The 25,309-nt window shown below is 39.5% G+C and overlaps 1 protein-coding gene across 1 annotated transcript in view; it reads left to right on the top strand.

Moving 5' to 3' along the window:
* The first annotated feature begins 13,649 nt into the window (after positions 1-13,649).
* Positions 13,650-25,309, top strand: part of HOMER1 (homer scaffold protein 1) — a 132,930-nt gene continuing 121,270 nt past the window's right edge. The window contains exon 1 of the mRNA XM_059418129.1: positions 13,650-13,733. Within this exon, the coding sequence (XP_059274112.1) occupies positions 13,729-13,733 (5 nt within the window). The 5' untranslated portion in view covers positions 13,650-13,728. The remainder of the gene's footprint in view (positions 13,734-25,309) is intronic.

Here is a 25,309-nt window from a genome sequence, read left to right as displayed (position 1 = left end):
CCTGGGATCATGACCTGAGCCAAAGGCAGACACTCAACCAACTGAGCCATTCAGGCACCCCAGTTTGCTTCCCCTTTATATTTGTTTTTTTAAAGATTTTTATTTATTTATTTATTTGACAGAGAGAGGTTACAAGTAGGCAGAGAGGCAGGCAGAGAGAGAGAGGAGGAAGCAGGCTCCCTGCTGAGCAGAGAGCCCGATGCGGGACTTGATCCCAGGACCCTGAGATCATGACCTGAGCTGAAGGCAGCGGCTTAACCCACTGAGCCACCCAGGCGCCCCATCTTCCCCTTTATATTTGATAAAATCACAGGGTTGGTATGGCATGCCTCTGTGTAAAACACTGCTTTAAAGGAGGAATGCACTTTGGAAACAATTTTGGACTCAGTTTCTCTAGTTCTTACATGTTCTAATGTTTCTTTTCCATGTATATAGTTTATTTTAAATAACTGATCATGAAAGGAGTAGGAAGAACGCAATTAATGTTCACATCAGTAAAAGAAACAAAAACTGACAGTTGCCTTTCATATATAAAGAGCACATTTACTAAGCATTTGCAATGTACTGGTATTTTATACCTCATTTAATTATTACAGCAAGCCCTTCAAGTACTATTATTATTCATATGTCAGAGACTGGGAAACTGAGGCTCAGAGATAATAAATAATGTATCCAGTGCTACCTGGCTGGACCAAGAGAACTGAAAACCCAAAGTCTAACTGATTCCAGAATCCATGTCCTCAATACCCCTAAATATATAAGAACTTATTGAGATCTTTAAAGTTCATGTTTGGATTTGATTGTAATTTATATTAACATAACAAAAGGAAGTTTAATAAAAATATTTTCTCATCTTTAACCTTTAATCATCTTTAATCTCTACATTAAGAATCTTTCTATTTTATTCTACATGCAGCTTACCCTGTTAGTAGAACATCCACTGTCATAGATTATAAAAACTATTTTTCAACAGGGACATGTTGCTGAATGTCATGACTATTCATGTGCTGGTTCTAGTGCTTTCAAACAAATTTGTTTTGTGGTGCCCACTCTATTGCATTTTTGAGTTGGTTGTAAATCTTGTTAAAACCAATAAAAATATAATTTCAGAATGTTTCAAAAGCAATCTCTCATGTCACTGGAGTCTCAAATGTTTTTCTGTTTCTACTTCCTTCTTGTACAGTGCAAAAGAATTCTGATAAGAATAATTTTGTCTTTAGATATAACATTTTTTCTAATTATGAAAAGGAAGACATGATGACTTGGAAGAATTGAGAATATGTATAAAGGTATAAAGAAAAAAATCCAAAATTCTATTATACACAGATAAAAACCATGATGAACATTTTAATGTACTTCCCTTAAATAAATATGAGATCAAAATTTAACTCTGGCTTAATTTGGAGAGTGGTTGAAGAATTTCAAGTAATTTAAAATGATATATATATATATACATTTTAAATATATATATATTATGTATGTATATATTCATCTAAGATATTCACTGAAGTTTTCAAATACTTTTTCTAAATTTATCCCATTTCTTTATATGGTGACTATGAAGCATTACAATTATAAGCAAAATTTTGGCCCATTTGTCTAGTCGAGAATTGAAAAAAAATTAATGTGATTTTTATATAATAGAAAATTCAAATTTTTGCGTGCTTCAATTTCAATTTTTTTTTTAGAAAGATAATATGTGGTCACTATAAACAAAGCAAATAACACAAGTAAGTAATAAAAGTAGGTAACATTTGTTGAGCGCCTTCTGTATGCCGGGCATTGCTGTAAGGGTTTTATTTATATTAACTCATTTAATCCTTAAAAGAACTCTATACGGCACGGACTATTTATTATATCCATTTTACAAATGGGAAACCCAGATTTCAAGAGGCTAATTCACTTGAATTCTGGGTTTACCAGTTAAGCCAGACTAGCACAGTTTTTATTTATTCATTGAGTTGTTTTAATGGCAAAATAAAGATGAAGAATTAGGGCCTGCCAAGAACATATTATATCTTCATTTCAGAAAAGAAAAGATAGCTCCACATGATGTTTTCTTATATTAAAAAAAAAAAAAAAGGTGAAGGTAGGGGTGTGAATGTAGACGTCAGAGGATCTGGACCTGGCTGAGCCTTTGGAGGACAGGTCAATGGATCACTGTCAAGGACATGTAGTTACTCAATGAGAGGTGAGATCCAAACTCAGGCAGGATGTCCCCAGAGCTCAGTTAACCACTCTCTAAATGGCATCTATAAAGTATAATAAGGAAAGTCTTCAAGAAAAAAAGCCAAAAGTCCCCTGATTCCATGAGTCAAGGACAACAGCTGCCATCATTTGGTAAGTATATTTCAAGACCCTTTTTGATGCAAAGCTTAACTGCAGTTGATCTAAATTTTGGCAGACTATCCTATGATCCTCTTGGAACATAAGCCCATGAAAAACTTGTGAGAAACTTCCTCAAGGCCATTTTTCATTGGTCTCCATATCTTTCCAGAGAGTATCATGAGATATTTCTCATCATCCCCTGGGTTCTAAGGAAGTATGAGGTTTTCTGCCTTCTCCTCAGCAATGCAATTATGATGCTAACTACCTGGAGTTTGGTCAAATTTCACAGTAGGCACAGCCTCCCCCCACCTCCCACATGTACAAACTACACTCACCTCAGACACCAGCTGATCGCTTCCAGGCCACGCCCCCCTCTTCTGACAACTAGCCACAAATTCAGGAGTTCCCACTATCCCCTCAAGCTTGATAATTAGAACAACACCAGAGAACCCAGGAAAGCACTACATTTTTTTACTGTAGCTTTATTATAAAGTGTACAAAGCAGGACCAGCCATCAGAAGAGACCCATTGGGCAGGTTCCAGCAGGCTCCTAAATGTGGAAATTTCGGGTCCTCAGGATGGATGACTGTCCCTCATGTCAATGTATAATTATCAACCAAGGAAGCTTGCCTGCTTGTTCAGAGTTTTTATTGAGGTTTCTTTATGTAGGCATGATTGATTGGATCATCGGCCAAATGACTGACTTAGTCTCTAGTCCCTCTCCAGATTCAGCTGATAGCACCTAGTTCAAAGCCCCAACTCTCTCATCACAGGGTTATTCTTTCCTGCAGGGACAGCCCCCCAGCCTGAGTTATCTTGTTAACATAAACTCCACTCTGATCCAAGATGCCCACCATGCTTAATTTTTTTTTTAAGATTTTATTTATTTATCTAACAGACAGAGATCACAAGCAGACAGAGAGGCAGGCAGAGAGAGAGAGGGGAGAGCAGACTCCCCGCTGAGCAGAGAGCCCGAGGCCTGGCTCTATCCCAGGACCCTGGGATCAAGACCTGAGCTGAAGGCAGAGGCTTTAACCCACTGAGCCACGAAGGTGCCTCGCCCCGGGTTTCTTATCTCTTAGGAAATTTCAAGGACTTAGAGGTTAACTCCCAGATGCCATCAGTCACATTCTTTACAACCTCCCCTCCCTCTTAGCATACAGCTGCAAAGCTATACAACTACCTAGCTGCAGCCTCAAATCAGCTCATCAGACCAGGGTACCCCATCTCTCATGTTGCATTGTCACCTGGCCCCTTTTGTTTCTATGCTGTTCTGTGGGAAAAGGGCCATGGGGAGCTAGCCCTTTGCTGTTCTTGCTTTTGTTATCTATGGAAGTAATAAGCTGTCTGAACTTTAAAAAGCTTGTGGGGTATTTTTGTTTTTCATTTCTTTTTTTAAAGTTTTTTTCTTGTTTTCTTTTTATCAGCCAAGTCTGTTAGCCTTGCTTGACCTGTCATAGACAGAAATAAAATCTGCAAGAGGACAATTATGGGTGATTAGGTGTTTAATTTGTTTTGGCCATTTTGATTTATAAGAACACCCAAATGAAGTTATTCAGTAGGCTAGATGTGAGACTGGAGCATGAAGGAAAGAGAAAAAAGGCAGCTGTTCAGTGGCAATGAAGGACATCAGAGGAGAGGACGTGTTCTTTAAAGGAGACAGTGTGAGACGCTAGCGGTGACGGACTACTTTGATGCGAGCTCAGACTTGAGCAGTCATAAAATCTTTGAGTAAAAAATGGCTTTGGGGGTGTTGTAGCCAGCCTCTCCTGATACAAGCATCTTTTCTGCATCATGCCAACAAATGATCATTCAGCCAGTGTCTGCTTCAAAATATAGGGAGGAAGAGCGAGGCCACTGATTGTCAGGGCAACCAACTCTCTTCATACAGATTTGGATGTTTTGGCATTCTTTCTCATGTTGAGCTTAAACCTGACTTCTGCTGTTTTTACTTTCAGTCCTTTACTACCTCATGGAGCACCTCAGCTATTCACATAGCCGTTGCCCGTTCTCTGTGATAGACATGCTTTGAAGTCAGCCAATGTGTCTCCCCTGGGTTTTGACATCAGCGAATTAAACATCTGCCTTCATCGCAAACTCACCTGGCCTGGTCTTGGTTTTCACCATCTTGGTTATCTTGCTATCTCATCAGCATATTTCTTAAAATAAAATATCCACATGCATTTGCATCAGTGGAGAGTACAATGAAATGACTATTTTTTTTTTAAGATTTTATTTATTTTGTCAGAGAGAGAGAGAGAGTGAGCACAGGCAGACAGAGTGGCAGGCAGAGTCAGAGGGAGAAGCAGGCTCCCCGCAGAGCAAGGAGCCCGATGTGGGACTCGATCCCAGGACACCGGGATCATGACCTGAGCCTAAGGCAGCAACTGAGCCACCCAGGCGTCCCTGAAATGACTATTTCAATAAAATATATTATTTTAACTTCTACTCTTTTTATAAATGTATACTTTTTAAAGATTTTATTTATTTATTTGACAAAGAGATCACAAGTAGGCAGAGAGGCAGGCAGAGAGGAGGAAGCAGGCTCCTCCCTGAGCAGCGAGTCTGTTGCAGGGCTCCATGCCAGGACTCTGGGATTATGACCCGAGCTGAAGGCAGAGGGTTTAACCCATTGAGCCACCCAGGCACCCCATAAATGTATTTTAACCTTACATAGTCTTCCTTAGAAAGAGAACTGAGGGGTATAGGAAAACGAAGAGTATGTTAATGCCTTATTCTGTCCTCCAATGGAATTTTAAGTGTATTTGTGTGTTTTAAATAATTTTATGTGGTTTTGTATTATGAAAATAATATGTTTATGGTAAAAAAATGCAAATAATAAAAATAGTATAAAGGAATTAAAAAAATCCCCCTCTTTGTCACATTTGCAATCCCACTCCTTAAAGGTAGCCATAATTTAATTTACTATATTCGCCTAGAATTCTTTTTCTATATTGGGCATCTTTCCATAGATTCACAGATCTATGGATCTACCTCATTCTTTGTAATAACTGCCTAGTATTTTCTTATATGGCCATGCCGTATAATAAAATGGTCAGTTATTTACCAGTCCCTATTAATGGACATAAAGTTTCTGTCACCTTTTTTAAAAAGTTCATAGCAATACAAAAAACAAAAACAAAAACGAAAACTTTGCGTGTCTTTGAACATTTGAGAAAGCCTATCTTTCTCAAAGGATAAATTTCTTATAGTAGAACTGCTGTGTCAAAACTTGTGTATGCCCTCAAGGGTACACCAATTTACATGCCTACTAAGAGTGTGTGGTAATGTTTTTACATGCTAAACTTTAAAGTAATTGCTAATCTAATAGCTGATAAGTGAAATATAATTTGGGCTGGATATTTTCTGTGTGCCCCATCAGATTCACTCTGCACCCTTCTGTCCCTTGCTTTTTGCCTCAGGAAGACAATCTGTATGGACTGTATCAAGGGCTTCTGTACCCTTTTCTAGGTTTCTATCTGTGAAGAATGGAACCATACCAGGAAGAGATGGGGATGTTGGGTGCGGAGGAAAGTTAAGTTGAGGTATTTATTTATTTATTTGGGCTCCCTTCTTGTGGAGTCTCTGTGGGCTGACTGTGACCTTTAGGCAAAGGACACAGTTCCTCTCCCCTCAATTTTCTCTGCCTTTGGGTTCAAGCCATTGGTCCCTCCTCTTGTCTTCTCTAGCATAGAGGGGTAGTCTGCCCTGAGTGAGATATTGTTCACTTTTAAAAAGAGTATATTAAGCCTTCCTCCAAGTACCTAATTTGAATGTTCCTGCCAGTTCTTGTTCCTGGGAGCTCAGCCTAGAGAGATGCCCCTGACCTCCCAGTGATTCTGCGAATTACATAAGTACGCATAACCACTCTAGTAAATGTCTTCGTTCTAGTTAGAGCAGGTTCTGTGGTTCACTCCAGCTAACTGGTTGAGAATGCTAACTAGTTAGGTAATTTCTACCTAAGGATAACTGAAAGTCCAGCAGTTCATTTGTTCGATAAACGTTTATTGAGTTCCTAGGATGTGCTAGACATTGTCTTGCTATTGTAGATGGAAAAGTAAACAAGATTATAGATACAGTTGCTCTTCATGGGGTTTACAGTCTATAAGAAAATAATAAATATACAATATTATTTTAGAGAGTGTTGAATATACTGCGAAGAAAATAAGGTCAATCAAGGGGAGGGTGAGTGGCTATGCATATTCTGATATTTTATAATGAGTGTTCAGGAGGAGTCTCAAGAGATGCAATGTGAGCTTAGAACTGAATGAGGAGGAGTGTGAAGATCTTGGGCAGATGTGTTTTAGGTGGCAAAGGCTCTGCACTTGAAATAGGTCGTATTAGAAGAGCAGCGGGAATACCAGAGTGGCTTTAGGATGAGTGGCAAATATTATGTGCTTGCTCACTACCTATTGCTTCTTCTCCCTCTTTGAGAGAACTCTAATTTGGCTCAGACACAATATGCAGATTCAAGGGAGGAACCACCACTTGTCTAAGCAAATCATGAAAAGTCTTTTCCAAACTGTGAGTGATTTAGACATAGACATATAACTTGGTTCCAGCCAACGAGACATGAGAGGGAATTTTGTGGGGCCGCTTGAGGGTTTTTCTCCCTGGGAAGATACAGGCTTAAAGGAGAAAATTCCTGTCTCCTTCCTTCTGTTTTTGCTTTGCAAAGCTCTTTGTGAGAATGTGATACCTAGAAATGCAACAATCTAACAACAGTGAGACAACAAACCAGTTTTAAAAGACAACAGATTAAGATAACAAAGTGAAAGTCTGGAAGGAACCTAGACCCAAATGATATTTTGGATTTTCCAAACCAACTGTAGCACTACCCACCTTCAGACTTCTTAAGTAATTAAAATTTTATAGCTTAGGTCACAATTAAGTGGAGTTTTTGCTCCTTGCAGTTAATATACTAACCCATACACATAAGCAATAAATATCTAGAGAGATAAGGTAACCAAAGTAAGAAAGGTGGGCAGGAACCCATCATGCAATGTCTCTTGCGTCAAGGCACGAAGTTTGGATTTTATTTGAAGGTTAAGACATTTTAGCAGATGACCAAGTCAATGCAGCCATATGATACAGATCTATCTGTAGTTATACCTATATCTGTATCTATATACTTATTATGTATAGATGAATATAATTTTTGTTAAAGTAATATGACTCATTATATTTATCGTTTCCTTTCTACTATTTAGAGAAATTATTATTTAGAGCAAAGTTAAAAGAAATGAAATGTCTTACAAATAACTCATGAAACGTCTTTGCTGAAAATCCCAAATGTTAAGAATCTTTAATTATGTCTGACCTCTTCTGCTTGGGCGAACCTTAGCACCATTTCTAGGTATTCCTTTGCTTTCTTTAGTCATGTCAGAGTCTTTACCAATTACGTTCTGCTTCAGAGACTTCCAATTGCCCTCGGAAGCCCTTATCTCCCTTTGAAATAGCCCCCAGTTTCTGCCTCAGCCTTGTCTCTTTGGGAAGAAGGCAACTTCCTTTTATAAGCATGGCTAGCCTAAATACCTTGGGTGTTATTTTTCTCCAGCTAGCACCAGAAGAATCACAGAATAAGGTAGCTCATTTAAAACATTTTCCTCATGGTTGTCCTGTTCTCCCATTCAGGAAAAAGATTATTGGTTACCATGGCAACCAGCTTCCACAGCATTCCATTCTAACTAACCACACAGGTATAGCATGAGCTTTTACTCAACGTTCTTTACTGTCGCTCTCTGCATATTTTTCCAGCGTGTTCTCTGAAACTGCTGTTTCCAACAATCAAGCTGAAGTTAAGTCAGGTAATTTTTTCAAAGGCACTGTATCCCTATCTTTGTAAATATTTTAAAAATTCACACATGTGGTTGTACAGTGATTTTCTCACAGCGCCAACCAAAAACTTCCTGGTATGTTCTTTAATAAGTCTGGGGTTACATTTGCATCTGTTTTTATCTTATTTAGAAAACAAATCATGAATTTACAGTAAAAATCAGAGCAAAAAGTAATTTTATGAGATTATCTCCCATGTGTCCTGTATCATGAGGATAATTTCCTGAGGATAATTCTCTGACTTCCCACCCTCCACCACTCCCAAACCTTCTGATAAAATAGTGCACAAACGCAAACGAGTAAAAAATTGTCCTCAATCCATCACCTTGGAGATGCCACTTACATACTTATACCCCTGAGATCATTAACAACCTTGTTTTTGTTCAGAACATTATTAAAAATAATAAAACGTGGTTTTAAACAGGCCAAACACAATTTACCGTCACCCAATATCAGTTATGTTGTGAAGGAGGTGGTTGACTTTGGAGAATCAACTAGATAAATTCTGTTTCCCTCCAACTCTTCTATTCTTCTTCTTATTATTACTTCTAGTCTTTGCTGGTTATTTAGTTTCTTCATAATTACAAGGTATAAGCTAGGAATCCTGAGATTTCTATTGTATGCTGAGATGTCGTTTAATCTATTATTTCTACCTATGATTTTATTTGAAGCAATAGTTGTATTTTAGTAATTAAAACGAGGCAACGTGAAAGGGAGTTTCTATTACCTAATGTTAAGCAATTAAAAATAAAATCTGGTTTTAACCCTCTTTCTTGTAAAGTCTTTCAATCTCCTCAATGTCTTTTCATTGAAAAAAGACATATCTCGTGACCAGTCTGTGAACATTCCATTGAATATTGCCATCTCCTATTAAGGGCATGGAAGTAAACTCTGTAACTAAAACAGATGCCTTCGCCCACAGATTCTAAAATCAGAGGGTATTCATAAACCTCTCCACAAATTTTGAGAGTATAGTGGGAAACAGGAACTGTTAAAAATTTGAAACTCTACTAAAGTACTTTCTATCTCTTCCGGGAAAAGAAAATGTATTACTTTCTAGGAAGTTCACTACTTTAAAAACCATACAAAGCAATCAGAGTTGGAAATTCATGGTTAGCATTTGGGTTACATCACTCAATTTTAGATGATACTTACTTTTAGACGGAAAGCTATAGAATGGTTCTCTGAGTCCTCTCAAAACTGTTTTGAAATTACTTCAAGAGAGCAGAAAAAGCACTTACTTTATTATTACTATTTTCTGAGCAGATAATCCATGGTACATAAAATGTTTTACTTCTGCTTTTGGGGTACACAGACATATGTATTCCTGATATACTAATCCCATACCAGCTAGAAAGAAAAACTGACCAACTACTGGTAGAATTTTCCAGGTTGAGAGCAGAGGGCGACATTAAATAATCACAAAAACTTTGGGTAATTACACCACGATGCACAATTAGATTTACATATAACAAAAGCTCTCGATTTCAAGTCAACAAAAGAAGAGACCGCGTAGCTTTGAAAAGTAGAGTCTCTAGTGAAGGGTTAGCATTCTAAAAGCAGGGAGGCAACTGACATGCTGTTTGGATAGTTGGTTAAAGATGTGATGGGAATAAGATTGTAAACCAGGGGAAATCCTGATGAAAGGATAGAATGAAGTGTTTGAAAATGGTAAAGCGAGAGCTTTTTTTTTTTTTTTTTTTTAAATATTTTATTTATTTATTTGACAGAGAGAAATCACAAGTAGACAGAGAGGCAGGCAGAGAGAGAGAGGGAAGCAGGCTCCCTGCTGAGCAGAGAGCCCGACGCGGGACTCGATCCCAGGACCCTGAGATCATGACCTGAGCCGAAGGCAATGGCTTAACCCACTGAGCCACCCAGGCACCCAAGCGAGAGCTTTAATTAACATGGGCTAATGGAAAGAGCAGGAAAGAGAAAAGTGATTTAGTTCAGATAGTAACTAGTTTGTGGAGAAATTTTATAGAGTAATAACTTAGTTTGTTTTAATTTGCAAGAGCCAAGGGACAACATTATTTGAAGAATGACAGTTTTATTGTTTTAATATTTGATACGTAAGAAGCTCCCATTTATCTGAAATATAAGTTAGTAGCAGTTTCTATTAATGTGATAGTATATATTAAACAAATTGGCAAGCAGGGGTTTGCTCTATTAATCTTTGTTATAACCTTAAAAAAAACTATCTTCAATATTTCAAATTATAAGCAAGGTCATGATTTTATAATGTGAAGATAAGCAGAAACTCTGATTTAGTTGCAGATTGGTCCTAAATTTTTGAATGGTGTCCTTTAGCATTGGGGAAAACCTGGAAAACCACTCTCCTTAATGAGGAATCATGTGAGTAGTGTAATATTAAAAAACATTAAAAAAATACATGATATAAATTAGGTAGAGCTTTAACTTCTTTTATTTAAAACAAAAGCACTGATATCCATTCAGGGCTCTCCTCTAACAGTCACTCCATAGGTTGGTAACAGTATGTTCTGGATTTTCCGGGTCACTTCCGACTTCAAATATTTTATCTGTTGTCCAATGATGTGTATGGATTTTAGTTTGGAAAATGTGGTCACTGAGTTTATAGACCAACTCTGAAATAGCAATAGCCTTTGGCATTATGCAGTAATTCTATTTCTGGGTCATGGTTATCAAATTAAATCAAAGTTCATTATTTGAGACTACCCAATAACAAGCTATCGAAACAGCAAGGACATTTGAAAACTTTGTAGAAATTCCAATTTGAAAAGCATTCATAATATGATTATTATAGGCACAAACACATAACTAGTAAATTCATAAATGACTACTCACCCTTGTCATACAGGAAATGAAAAACAAGCTATATTGTAATTATATATTACATACCATAGTTATACATATTAATATCTATTACTTGGCTAGAATTAAAGAATACAAAATAATCTAAATGAACTTACGCTAGTATTAAAAAATTTTTTTGGTGGTCTTCCTTATTTTTAATTTCCATAGACTGGACCTCATATTCTTGGCAAACTGCAACTGAGAGGGTATTCTAGCATTTGCTATGACAATAATTATGAACGAATTTTTAAAGTTAAAATTGTCTCACTATCGTATGTCAAAATGCTGCTTTTCTGCAAATGAACACATTTAGATCATTTGAGGGCCTTCCTTCCTCCAACCTCAATTACTATCTTTTATAACGTTGTACCACTTGTTCGCAGTTCTGCTCTTTATTCTTTCGTGATTTGGGTGACCACTAAACGAAGAAAAAAAAAGTTTTAAGTCTATTGTGTCCAGAATGGCATTTAACAACTCCTTCAAAAATTAAGATGATTTTTCCCAAGTGTTGTTGGAAATACATCTATCACCAGCGATCAGGCTCGCCTCCTACATTTCCGTGCTCAAGTTGAAACTTAAGAAGCCCGGGGACACTGCTGCAAGAGAGGTGGGAGTGGGAGATAGGATTATCACCCGCTTGACACTATCGCTACGAATGATTCACTTGCTTTTGGCACATTTGTTACAAGAAAATCTCCTCCCGCCGCTTCCTTCTCGGGAGCTCCTCTCGGGCTGTCTCCTGTGCTTTGGCCTTTAAGGAGAACCGAGAGCAGGTGGGCACAGAGGCGCTCACCGAGTCCTCCTCCCCCTGCTCTTCCCTAATTTAGCAGTACTTCCGGCCGCGTGACATCATCCCCCGCACCCCGGTGACGAGAGCGGCGGGTGACGTGTGTGCGGAGAGGAGCGCGCTGACGTTGCTATTTAAAGGTCCTCCTGCGGGGAGGATGGAGACACAGCGCGAGCACCTGGTGTGGGGCGCGGAGGAGGCTGTGGCGGCCGGGAGCCGGGCCAGGAGACAGCGGAGGAGCAGAGCGCACGGTCCGCCCGCCGCCGGCCACTAGGGGTGGGGGGAAGGAAGGAAGGAAGGACGGACTGACGGACCTGCCGGCTGGACTAGCTCCCCACGAGGGCCGACTCGGCCCCTGACCACCAGTCTTCCCGCCGCACTCGCAGCTGCTGCTTTCTCTCCCATCGCCCGCAGGGCCCCAGCGGGCCCTCGGGACGGGTCAGCGACTCAGCCCCCTGCGCCGACTCCCTGCTCCGCGGCAGCGGCCGCCTCCCGCCCCCTCCCACGAGCGGGAGGAGGGACCGCTCTTGCCCGCGGTTCTCCCCGCCTCCTCCCCCGCCCTCCGCAGCCCGCTTTGCCGCCGCGCTCGGCTCACGCGGGTGGCGCTGACCCGGGAAGCGGCGCCCTCCGCTCCGCGAGCTGCCGGTGGAGGCGGAGGCAGCGGCGGGCTTCAGGCCGCCGGGGCCGGCGCTGCTCTGCGGAGCGAGAGCTGGAGGCCGGCGGAGGTGGGCGGGTGAGGGAAGTGTGAAGAGGCGGCGGCGGGCCCGGGGACTGTGAGGCGGCGCGTGGCGGCGGCGCGGAGCGCGAGAGCCGAGGAGCTCGGGTGGGGGCGCTGGAGCAGCGGCTCTCCCGCGGCTTCGAGCCCCGCTCCCCGGCCCCTGACGCGGGATTAGCCGCCCGCCGCGACTTCAGCTCAGTCCAACGCCGCCGCTCGGCCCGCCCTGGCGCTGGGAGCGGGTGCCGGGGACAGCGTGGGGCTTGGCTCTCTGATTCATTCATTCTCCGTCGCCGGCAGCCTCAGACCTGCGGTGCTCCGAAGAGAGGAGGAAAGAGGAGCAGACGCGAATGAAGGGCCGGGCGCCAGCCGGGCTCCATTGTGCTCGGCGGCGCGGGGCGGGAAGGGGCTGAGGGAGGTGGGATCGGGCCCCCTCCCCTGCTCCCCAGCGTGCGCTGCGCCCCCAGCCTGCTGCCAGCCTGGAAATGGCTCCGTTTATTCTCGGGAGAATGAATCGATCCTGCCCAGCCTTCTCTTCTTCCTCCCCACCTCCTCTCTGCTCTGAGTCTTAGGAGGGGCAACATTTAAAAGACAGACTCCAATGTGGAGTGCCGTGCACATCGGGAGCTGTTGGGTTTGCACTTCGAGGAGATTTTCCTATATAGCTTTTTCTAACGTGAGCGCAGGGAAGCAGTGGCATTACTGCTTTTAGGATTTTTATTTTCTCGTAGGGATCTCGATAAAGTGCACGTCGCATTGGGTTACACGCTCCACCCCCAAGGGAACTGGTGTGGTGGAGAAATTTGAACCCGCAGCCTTAGTAGCACCAAAAGGCCGAGTTACCTGGCTTTCCCAGAGTGTCGAGGAGGACATGAGCGAAATGACCACCGAACTCGTTTTTTATAGGACTCGGTGAAGCTGGATTCTGCGTTTTCCGACAGACACGTAGACTCATTTCGTGGAATAGAGTTGACCGCTGTCTCCTCCGCGCAGCATTTTAACTCTCATTTAAAGCAAATGCCGCCTCTGTTTGCACGTTTTGGTATCTACGAGAGAAATCATTTTACCTAAGGGAACTAACTGAATTGTCAGCACCACTGAAATACCTCCAGAAAAGGATCTCGGGGGGGTGGACAAGCAACTACGAAATAACAGACGGAGAAATTCCTTTGGAAGTTATTCTGTAGCAGAAGAGCAGAAACTTCAGAGCAAGTTTTCACTGGGCAAAATGGGGTAAGGATTTTTGTGCCCAACATAGCTTTGAATCTGTTTATGTATGTGTGTTGTCGAGCGTTGGCGGTGATTGTGTTTTTGTGTTTTCAAACAAATTAGCTACTTTGTTACGCTGGTCGTACATTAAAAATGTAGGTGTGTTAACCCTTTAACAAGTTGTGTTTATAGAGTGACACCAGAGGTCATAATTAAGAAACCACACATACATAATTTTTGACCAGAATATAGTTTTATTAGGAATATTTAAGCAGGCAACACATTCTGTACTTTCTTGGTCCGACTCCTGCAGCAGTTCGTAATTAAAATCGTATTGTCTTGGGTTTTGTTGCCGGTATCTTTGAGAGAGAAGTACTGCGTTCTCTCAGTACTTTGAGAATAATCAGTTACACAAAGGAACAATTGTAAAGTAATGAGTGGTTGGACTTCAGTCCTTGAAAATAATCCAGTGTAAATTGTGGCCTCCAATGTGCCCTCTGTTTTGCCCTTGAATATCCCAAGCTAACACGCAGAATTGATTTATTGGGGCATTAACAGGAAAGTCTGGAAGTCTTAACCGATGTGGTCTTCACAGTGCCACTGCACTTGGTGGATCAGAGGTTGAATAGGAAAAAGCTAATTTTCTGTTGAAGGAACTTGCACTTTTTCTCTATTTCTGCTCTTAAGCTCAGGTCTTTGGTTTGAGTTAACAATGTCAAATCTACACCTTTCAATGCCAAAGTCAGCCAAGAGTAGGTTTTCCAACCTTTCATTAACTCTTCACACAGTAATTTGATCAAATGCTAGTGACTCTTTGTAATGTAAGCCAGAAACCCCTAATGTATTAATGGAGTAATGATGTAGTCATTTCATTGAAGATTGTCTATGCTTTTTTGTCAGAGGAACTTCCAGAATTTTCTCTTTGTGGTCGAACAAACAAATCTAAAGTGTTGTTAAGGGACAGGGATTGAAAGGATAGACCACCATTTATTGTGACAGTTTAGGGGGATGCATACTTCAACTTTATTTTTTGAAACTTTCAAAGGAAAGTTCTTGGATAGTACTACCTTTTTTGGTTGAAGTTAGAATTTGAAGTTTATTAGCTTGACAAAGTTTGAAAATGTAGAACATATGTTGTAGGAGTTCTTTAGGAACTAATGAGAAAGTGATAATTGTTTTTAAAGCTTAAATGACAAGTGATTAGAATATATATAACTTGCATGATTTGGGGTATTGCTAAGCAATTAAAATACCTTATTAAAGTCCTGCTATTCGTAGCTTGGTGATCTGAGGCAAATTATTTAACTTCTATGGACTCTGTACTATCTGTAAAATGAAGGAATTAGATGATAAGCTTTAACATTTCTTCCAATCTGTAAAATTGAAATATTTTCTTTTTCTCCTCCTTTCCATTTTAGTGATTACTAGTTGGTTTCTTAAAGTAGATCTTTCAGATGGAGAGATTGTTTTCTCTAAGCAGTTTTTAGCACATCAGCTGGAAAGCAATGGCATTTAAAAATGTTTTGGATGAATTGCACCAATTTTAATAAGGGAAAATACTGGAAAATACTGCTATTTAAAACCTTTGAAATATGGCTTCCTTTGAGAATCTGCAGCTCTTCTGTTTAAAACATGTCAGAGAAAAGAAAAAAAAAGTGGCAATTTTTCATGTTGAAGGCTGCATTCTCTCTAGACTGTCTATTGGTAGCATCATGGAAGAAAATTCGTTTTCCCCAGTCTTTAAGCTGCATGAATGCTCATCATTTAACCAAGGGAAGTTTGGGTTGAACTTGCTACCAGGGGGGCTGGTATTTAAAATACGAAAATAAGCCCCCGCACATGGCACACGTTTTTGATACTTCAGTGTAATTAAATGTATTTACAAACTGATTTATTTGTTTTTCTAATGAAGTTTTAGAAGTAGACTAGAGCAGAAAAAGCGTTTCTGGCATTAGTTTTCGGAAAGTGTGTGCTTAGGGCTATTATTCTTGTTCACGGATAGTGATTGGTTTCATCTGAGTTGTCAAGAGAGGCTGAATGGGTGGAAATAGGAAAGAAGAGCGTGGAGAAGGCATTTGTGGAAGTTTTCACAGACAGTGGGTGTTTATACCTATTAAGTGTTTGTGGAATATGCATAGTTTACTGTACCTATTTGAACTAAAAGAAAATGGCGTGTGTGGTTGTCTTTTTTTTTTTTTTTTAAGGTTTTTATTATTTGAGAGAGGGAGAGAACAAGTGCACACGAGCATTTGCGTGAGCAGGGGGTGGGGGGGGCAGAGGGAGAGGGAAAAGCTGACTCCCCACTGAGCAGGAAGACCAATGTGAGTCTGAGATCTAGGACCCCGAGATCATGACCTGAGCTGAAGGCAGATGCCCAACCGGCTGAGCCATCGAAGTGCCCCAAATGGAAATGGTATTTTAAATGGCTTTTAAAGTTTTACGCAGGCAATGCTAAATTACCTTACTTCAACAGGTATATAAAATTTAGTATTGTGAGTGAAGAGTTTCAGATTTTATGAATATATTTTTGACTGTTAGCAATAAGAATTTTTCTTTGCCATAACTATGGATGTAACTGCAAATCTAGGGGGGGTGTTTAAGCAAAAGGAATTCTTTTCCTTTTTTTTTCCAAGATAAAGCATGTCTGCAAGCATGGGTTGGGGAGGGGCAGAGGGAGAGACTCTCAAGCAGACTCCCTGCTGAGTGGGGAGCCATACACAGTGCTAGATCTCAGGGTCCTGAGATCATGACCTGAGCCAAAATCAAGAGTTGGACGCTCAACTGTCTGAGCCACCCAGGTGCTGCTAGGAATTATTTTTATTCTTTTTTTTTAAATTTAAGATTTTATTTATTTATTTGAAAGAGAGAGAGACACAGTGAGACAGGGAACACAAGCAGGAGGAGTGGGAAAGGAAGAAGCAGGCTTCCCACTGAGCAGAGAGCCCCATGTGGGGTTTGATCCCAGGATCCTGGGATCATGACCTCAGCCAGAGGCAGACAAACGGAGCCACCCAGGTGCCCCAATTATTTTTATTCTTAAATAAAATGGGTGCTGACTTCAGGCAGAAAACCAACCTGGCTCCTATAATAGTAGTTTATGAACCGTTGTGGAAATGGAAAAGAACAGCTGAAACTGACAGTTGGCAGAGTCTGTCAAACTATCTTGGATGCTGCCTGAACTGTTTTTAATTACAGGGAAGGCAGTTGAAGTGTTGGCTTGTGAAATAGGTGAATCAGACCCCCTAAAAATGCGAGCACTTGTGTATGTGAGATAAAGTCTGTGAAAAGCTGTATAGCCCCATTGAGGATAGCCTGTAAGGTTCAACCCCTAGTCCTCCAAGTAGTATCTCATAATGAGAGCTGTGAGTCAGGAGCTATTTCAGAGCCATTAGAGTAGGCAAGAGAAATCAAGTAACTTTAGCGAGTTATTTCATGCTACCTTTTGTTTTGTATAGTTCCTATTGACAACTCAGTACCATCCACATGGAAGAGAGAAAGCTCCCTCTCTCCCCCTGACACTCCATTGAAAGTTATTTATAAAATGTGATTCTGTATGCTAATAAGGTCTATTAGTGCTATTCTGATTGATCTCACCTGCTTGTGGGAACCTCTGGAAACCCTTTTCTCTGCCTTTCCCCAGATAACTTCCTGAAGCATGGAAGTGCATGCTACTGCATTGCAACCTGACCTGAGTCCTTTCAGGTTTGCTGAGGGAGGAAGCTGACACCTCTTTCTGCCTCAGGCTACTGGGGGCTGAGGCAAAAATGTGGAAATCTTGATCCAGCAGTGGCATACGAATGGCCTTTGTTGAAAAGGCAACCACTCAATAATTTTTAACATCAGACAAGTTAGATGCAAGTCATAATTCTTTATTTGTGCATTTTACTCATTTGACCCCCCCTTCATGTGGCATGTTCAGCAGCTCAGTGCTTCTGATACAGAGGTACGTAAAATGTGCTCCTTCCCTCAGAGAGTTTATAGTTGAGAAGCTGGAAAGACAGGCCTGAAATTAGAAAGTATAGGGAAATGTCTAAGGAGCTATAACGTAGGGCATCATAGAAATACAATACTAACGTAGCATTAGCTCCTGAGGGAAGGATAAAAGAGCTTTTGTGGAGGAGGTAGTAGGTATTAAATAATGAAAGATGAGAACCGGTGGGCCTTGTAGACAAATGAGAGGGCATTCAAGGCTGAGGGAGCAGTGTGATTGACAGCACTGAGACAAGGAACTGCAAAAGAGTAGGGCTTGAGAAACTTGGCTCTTTGGGCTGTGGTAAGAGATAGGCCTAGCACCTTATGCAGGGGCCAGGTTAGAAGGCCTTATAGAGGAAACAAAAGCTGGTGTATTTCAAGCCTTTTTTTGGCAATGACTCATTACATCAGGATACACGTTTTTACCTCACAACCTAGTACATACATAATTGATAAAATGTCATAAAATAATACCCATTGTGTGATGCATTGTAGTATTTTCCATTTTTTTTTTTTTAAGATTTTCTTTATTCATGAGAGACAGAGAGAGAGGCAGAGGGAGAAGCAGACTCCCCACTGAGCAGGGAGCCCGCTGCTGGACTCAATTCTAGGACTCCGGGATCATGACCTGAGCTGAAGGCAGATGCTTAACCATCTGAGCCACCCAGGCGCCCAGTATTTTCTATTTTTTAGAACAAGAATGACATCTGAGATCCAATAAGTTGATTTAACAACCAGGTGATGACAACTGATAATTTGAAAAACACTGCTCCTAGGGTGGAGGGAGAGGAGGGATGTTGGTGAGTTGTGTGTAGTTGTCTGAGTAGGACTTTTTCAGGATTAGGACATTACATGTGCAGGGGTAAAAATGTAGGAAATGGCATCATGTGTTTTTAGTTGAGCTTTTCACTTAGATGGGCCATGAAATAGTGAATGTGGGAGTTTAAAAAGTGCTTTCTAGCTAGCATACAAATTGCATGGAAAGTAAGAGTGAGAACACGTTCCCCCAAGCAAGTAATTAAAGGATATTTGGAGTTTCTGGTAAGATTTGCCTTGTAAGCTGAAGGGTTACTTCACCTGTGACTAACATAGAATTATAATTTTAAATCTGTCAATATAAGGATATCAACCATAAAAGTAGAAGAGTTTGCATATTTTGAGAAGAGGTGCTTTCCCCCCAGTTTATTAAAATATAACTGACATATAACATTGTATTAATTTAAGGAGTACAGAATAACGATTCAACACATATGTAGTCTGAGATGATGACTACAATCGGTATATTAACATCCATCATCTCATGTAGTGACAGATTTTTCCTTTTTTTTCTTTTTTAAAGATTTTATTTATTGATTTGTCAGAGAGAGAGATTGAGAGAGGGAATACAAACAGGGGGAGTGGGAGAGGAAGAAGCAGGCTCCCCACTGAGCAGGGAGCCCGATGTAGGGCTCCATCCCAGGACCGTGAGATCAAGACCTGAGCCAAAGGCACACAGTTAATGACTGAGCCACCCAGGCGCCCCAGATTTTTGTTTCTTGTGATGTGAACTTTCATCAGAATAGATTTATTTTTTTAAATTTATTAATGGAATAATTAAGCTCCCTCCTACTCATTGATATTTGCAAGAACTCATTTTTTGTCTTTAGGGATTTTTCAAGGTAGGATATACATGGGAAGGATCACCCTTACTCTTTCCACATGTCCTTTTCTCTTGATTTATAACCTATTGTTCCATATAGTGAGAACTTTTAACTAGTTCCTTTCTGCCCTTTTCTTCTTTTTATCCTTGTGACTCCATTCTTTTTTCTCTTGTCCAAGTGACATAGCAGGTATAATAGCAGAGGATCCTCAGGACTTTTCCCTTGGCTACAGTGCATTTACCCACATGAAGGTGGTGGAAGAAATTAAAGCCCATTCTTATTCCCAAACTCCCATCTCTCTAAACTTGCTTCTGCAGTTTACCCCCTCCTTCCCAGCTTCATTTTGCTTCAGTGCTGGGATTGGCAGTGCTCATCCAAGTTCCCCACCTCCCCCAAAAGAAAATCGGATAACTTTTCTTTTACAGTTTTGGTGGTAATGGCCACCAATTTGATAATGGCCTACCCACACATTCTCAACTGATACGTAACACGATCTCTATATGGGATAACAAGTTGGCATGCCAAAATGTGGAAATATTGTTACTTAAATTTACAAAGAAGATATTTTGTAATATCTAAACAACAACAACAACAACAACAACAAATAACCCCCAAAAAACTACATCCAAGGGCGTCTGGGTGGCTCAGTTTTTTGGGCATCTGGCATTTGATTTTGGCCCAGGTCATGATCCCAGGGTCCTGGGATTCAACCTTGCAGTGGGCTCTGCCCTCACTGGGGAGTCTGCATGAGATTCTTTCTTCCTCTCCCTCTGCCTTTCCCTCTCGTTCTCTCTCTTGAATAAATAAATAAATCTTTAAAAAACAAAAACAAAACTAGATCCCATTCTACAGTTTTAAAAATGAAAATAAAAAACGCTTTTTGGAATAGTTACACATTTAACAGGGCATAAACTGAGAGGAAGAGAATTAAGATTATGGTACTTGAGTATTTGGACAAGGCTCTTAGAATGTATAAACTAGTCACGGTCAGTTATTTAAGTATCTTTGTAAATTAATTTGGGGGAGGAGCAAATATAAGAGGTGGGATTGTTTGGGAGACAGAATGAATATAGTATATAATTTGGGCTCTGGCCTGAGTTTTTTGTTTTGTTTTTTGTTTTAAGATTTCATTTATTTATTTGAGAGAGAGACACACAGAGCAAGCAGGAGCAGGGGGAGGGGCAGAGGGTGAGGCAGACTCCCTACCAAGCAGGGAGCCTCACAAAGGGCTTGTTTAGAGGACCCTGAGATGGTGATCTGAGCTGAGGGCAGATGTTTAAGGTACGAGCCACCCAGGCATCCCTGCCCTGAGATTTTTTATAAGAACTGAAGTAGGGATTTTGAGTACCATGTTAAGATATGATTATGTAATTCTTAAAAGCAAAGTGTATTATGTCATTTTGGATGGTCACATTATGTAGATGTTAATCCTCTTAAAACATCCTTATTAATCCTATTTTTATTTATTTCACTTACAGTCTTATTTCCTTTATTTTGATTTTCTGTCTCTAGAATACAATTATTAAGCCTTCACAACAAACTTACTTAAAGATTTGTCATGAATCAATAACTGTACAGACTAAAAATTCCTCTCAAAATAGAAATATATAAAGGATGTATTTAGGGGAGAATCTTAATTTTGGTTCAGCACAGTACTTTATTTAATAACTGAAATGAAGTCACAATATATCAGAGTAGTGTGGCTTTTTTATTTTTGGGGATTAGAGAATCATGAAAGTTGTTTTAGGCTAATTACCTGAAATATTATTCATGTCATTTAAAGGATTGACAAAAGAAACTGTTGTTATAAGTAGTTGGTAAACTCAGTTAGTTCTAAGTGATTGAATGTCTCAGATGAAAAGATGATTAAATCTCAGAAGGTCCAACCTCCCTACTGCCTTGTGATTTACATTTTTTTTTTCAGAACTTTGGTATTTAATTGAAATACTTACTTGTAGTACTGGTTTGTTTTGTTATTTAGGATTAATCCAACTTACTGGACAGAAGAGTAAGGAAAATGAGTTCCAAATACTTAATATTTTTTGAAACAATTTTTAAGATTTGAATATAAGACATTTTCAATAGCCTTATTTCTCAGTAAGTAGTTTTCTTTTGTTTAAAAAGGTGTGCAGTTTCTTATGTTGCATATTTGTAATGGCTTATGATCTGTGGCTTATACAGTAAAGTGACCCTGTAGTTTATAAGACTCATTATGTTTGCGGAGTGAGATTTTCCTAGAGATCAAAAAGACTCCTTCCTTTTCAAATCTTAATGAATGGGCATTGCAAGGATAGGTAAAACTTTTTTTTTTTTTAACATTTTATTTATTCAATTGACAGCACAAACAGGAGTGGCAGGGAGAGAGAGAAGCAAACTTCCTGATGGGCTTGATCCCAGGACCCTGAGATCATGACCTGAGCCCAAGACAGGCACTTAACTAAGCCACCAAGGCACCCCTCTTTTACGATTTTCTTAACAACATTTTCTCTAATGTTATTATAAGAATATGGTATAAGATATACAAATGAGTTAATTGACTGTTATCAGAAAGGCTTTCAGTCAACATGAAGTTATTAGTAAAGTTTTAGGGAAGTCCAGAGTTACAAGTGAATTTTCCATAGTGCAGAGTTCAGCACCCCTTAACCTGCATTGATCAAGGGTCAACTGTATTTTGTTTATTTTTCCATCTTAATTTTAAGTTTTTTAAAAATCTCACTTCTCTGGTAAGTATGCTTTAAAATTAATTTTACAGAGGCATCTTTTTGGTGGCCTTGCAAAAAGAAAAATAAATATTCTTTCTTACGAGGTTTTTTTCCACCCAGTAATGGATTGTGAAACCACTATGGCTTTTGTGTAGCCAAAAGTATTTTAAATATGTAGAACTAACATTTGACTTGGTTAAAAACTGAATTTCGTTTACATACAACTGTCTTTTCTAAGGTAGGCTGCCAGAGGAACGCAAAAAAATAGTTTTCTTTCTTATATCAGAAAATAAAATTAGTTGTAAAATACAAAAAATTAGCCATATAGTCAATATTTTCCCTTCATAATACATTTATCTTTATACTTTTTCTCCTTTTTGAAAAGTCACCTTAATCTCTTATCAGCTAATTAATAAATTTTTTAAAAAGTTTGGTTTATAGACATTTTCTTTTAATGTTCTTTCATAAAACGTAACATTTCCATGTTATCTTTGACAGGGTTTGGCAATAGTTCCTCAAGGCAGAGAGCAGTTGTAAAAATTCAGAACTTCTTGTGAAGTAACCAAATAAGAGTTGGACAGAAATTAAACAGGAATAGCTGGTAGGGGACCACAGATAACAAAGCAGCTTTCATTACTTTCATTTTAAGTCATGTTTATTATGTCACATCTGTTGACACATCTGGATCCATGTGTTGACATACCTTAAGAGTCCAGAGGGCTGTAGACGAGAGTCCTTTTGACCTTCCCCCTCCTGTAAGGCAGGAAATTTGTCTCTGTGTTTAGTAGGAGAGCTTTAACAGAAATGTGCCAAGAGCCACGGGTCTGGTATATCTCTACAAGTAGTACACATTGTGTTTGCTAACCATCTAGTTCATAGTGCAGCACACGTGTTCACTATAAGTTGAAATGATCTGGGGATTTAGAACCCATTTTTCATATACAGAAAATCCTGATTCCTAGCAATTTGGTAGGTATACAGTCGGATGTACCAGTTGGGCTTTGATCATTTTTTTAGTAAATTGTTGGATCTTTTCACCTTAATGTTTAAGCCCGCCTCAGCCTTACTCAAGTTATTGCCTTTTTTTCTGTTTCATTTAAGAGTTTATAAGTAAGTTTAAGAGGGCCATTCTGAATAAGTTTTTTTGTGTGTGTGAGTTGGAATTTTCTCTCCTAGTTACTTTCAGTTTCTCCTATTAGACTCTTAATACCAGTCTCTAGGAAATTATCTTAAGTGGATTTGGCTATCAAAGAGCTGAAAGTATTCATATTAGAAAACTTCTGAAACTCACTCTTCCTTCATGGAAGTCTAATATATTACTAAACCTACGTTAGGACAATCACTTTGAACCTATCAACATATTCGATTGTGCTTAGCCTGTCCCATTATATGTTTCCCTTTTGCTTATTTTTTTTTTGTAAAACTGCCATTTTCTCTCCTACTCTGTTGTTAGGAATCTTTGTCACATGGATTTTAACATTAAAATTCATGTGCTATGCATAATCACCCTGCCAGCTCCCAAGATGTTTACGGAGTGACGATTCTACCTACTCTTGTTTACTCAGTGTAGCCAGGGATCTGTATACATTGAGCTGAATGGGAAGACTCCCAAATCATCCTTAAACTCATTTTTCTTGAGTTCCTGTTGATTCAAAAAATTTTTTTCAAGATCTTGCAGGCTGCCTTTGTCCTTACTCATCTGATAATACAGAGAATTTTAGTTGTCTACTTTCATTGTTGCTTTCATTAGATATTTTATTATTGCTGAATTGATATTTATTGCTATGCCTATGTTAGTATGGGGAAAAGAAAAAGACACTAATGACAATATTACTATTTACTTTTATTTGGTGACATATTGGTATATTCTGAGTCATTAGTGTATGTTTAGTAGTTAAACTATTCAGGTGGTAGGAAGCTAGTCTGAAGAAAGTTTTGAAAGATGATGCAGTGGTCAGTTAGAAACCAGAATGCAAGACTTTATATTTTCTGTGAACTCAAGTATATAAAATACATTCTGTATATGCATAAAAATACTTGAAAAAATTTCTTGAAGCGCTACCATGTTTATTATTTCTGGGAGGTATGATTGTGAAATGCTTTTTGAGTTTTTCTGCATCTTTCAGGTTTTCTATGATGAATATATTAAGTTTTAGAATTTAGATTTTAAGAGTGAGGGGTATTTAAAAAATGTTTATATCTACAGTACAAATTATCAGAATCTGTTACTATTCCGAAGTACAGATACTTATGTATTTGACCCAATTTTAGCTTGCTTTTATTTTATTTAATCTTTCACTTTTAAAAAATTTATTTATTTATTTATTTGGCAGAGATTACAGACAGGGAGAGTGGCAGAGGGGGAGGGAGAAGCAGACTCCCTGGGGAGCGTGGATTTCCTCCTATGGGGCTAGGACCCTGCCTGCGATCATGACCCAAGCCAAAGGCATATGCTTAACCGACTGAGCCAACCAGGCACCCTTTTATTTTATTTTTCTTTTAATAATAGATTAAAGACACAATTATCCTAATGATAGCAAAAATTGTTTCTTGTTTTTAACTTGTAAGGAGTTATCAGAGTGCTAGTATTAATCTGCACTTTTTAGGGAGAAGGAGACAGATCAGAGGGAGCATGTGACTTACAGGAATTGACGGCGCTGTGAAATGGCAGAGCGTGTGCTAGACCCTCTCGCTTCTCATTAAGTCAGTGCATCCTAAATGGATGCTAACCTACCTGGACACTCATTGAGAGAGAGGTTTCTAAACCCCTCATGGTTAAACATTTTAACTTAGTGTAAGCTTGGTATCTTAGTGATGAGTTCATTAAATGTGTCTTGTTTTCCTTTTAGATGGTATGGAAAGAAACTTCATTCTAATTTTAGTGTAATTAAATCTCTGCTCATGCATTAAATTTTGAATACATTTAATTCTTTCTCCGAAGTGATTTGATGTCATTTCATAGCGGGCGTTGGTGGTATAGTGGTGAGCATAGCTGCCTTCCGAAGTGATTTGATGTCATTTCATGTACTTGGTATGAAGTTTCCAAAGTTCTTATTAAATTGTAAATTCCATCAGTCAAAGCCCTATTAACTGCCCTTAAAGTTATTGAGCCATGAGCCTCTGAAATACCTAAGTAGTCAGGGTCTCCTTTTTGGAAGACTCCAGACCAGAAACATCAATCTTGAGATATTATCTTGAAACACCTTTCCTAGGGCTTAATGCTGGACTAGGAGAGCCTTGAATCATCATGAGATGGCTGTTAAGTTACTTGATTCTCTAGAATTTG

Source organism: Mustela nigripes, chromosome 12 (assembly GCF_022355385.1).
Source record: "Mustela nigripes isolate SB6536 chromosome 12, MUSNIG.SB6536, whole genome shotgun sequence".
In the NCBI taxonomy this organism is placed as follows: Eukaryota; Metazoa; Chordata; class Mammalia; order Carnivora; family Mustelidae; genus Mustela; species Mustela nigripes.
This window is presented reverse-complemented; position numbering and strand designations above follow the sequence as displayed.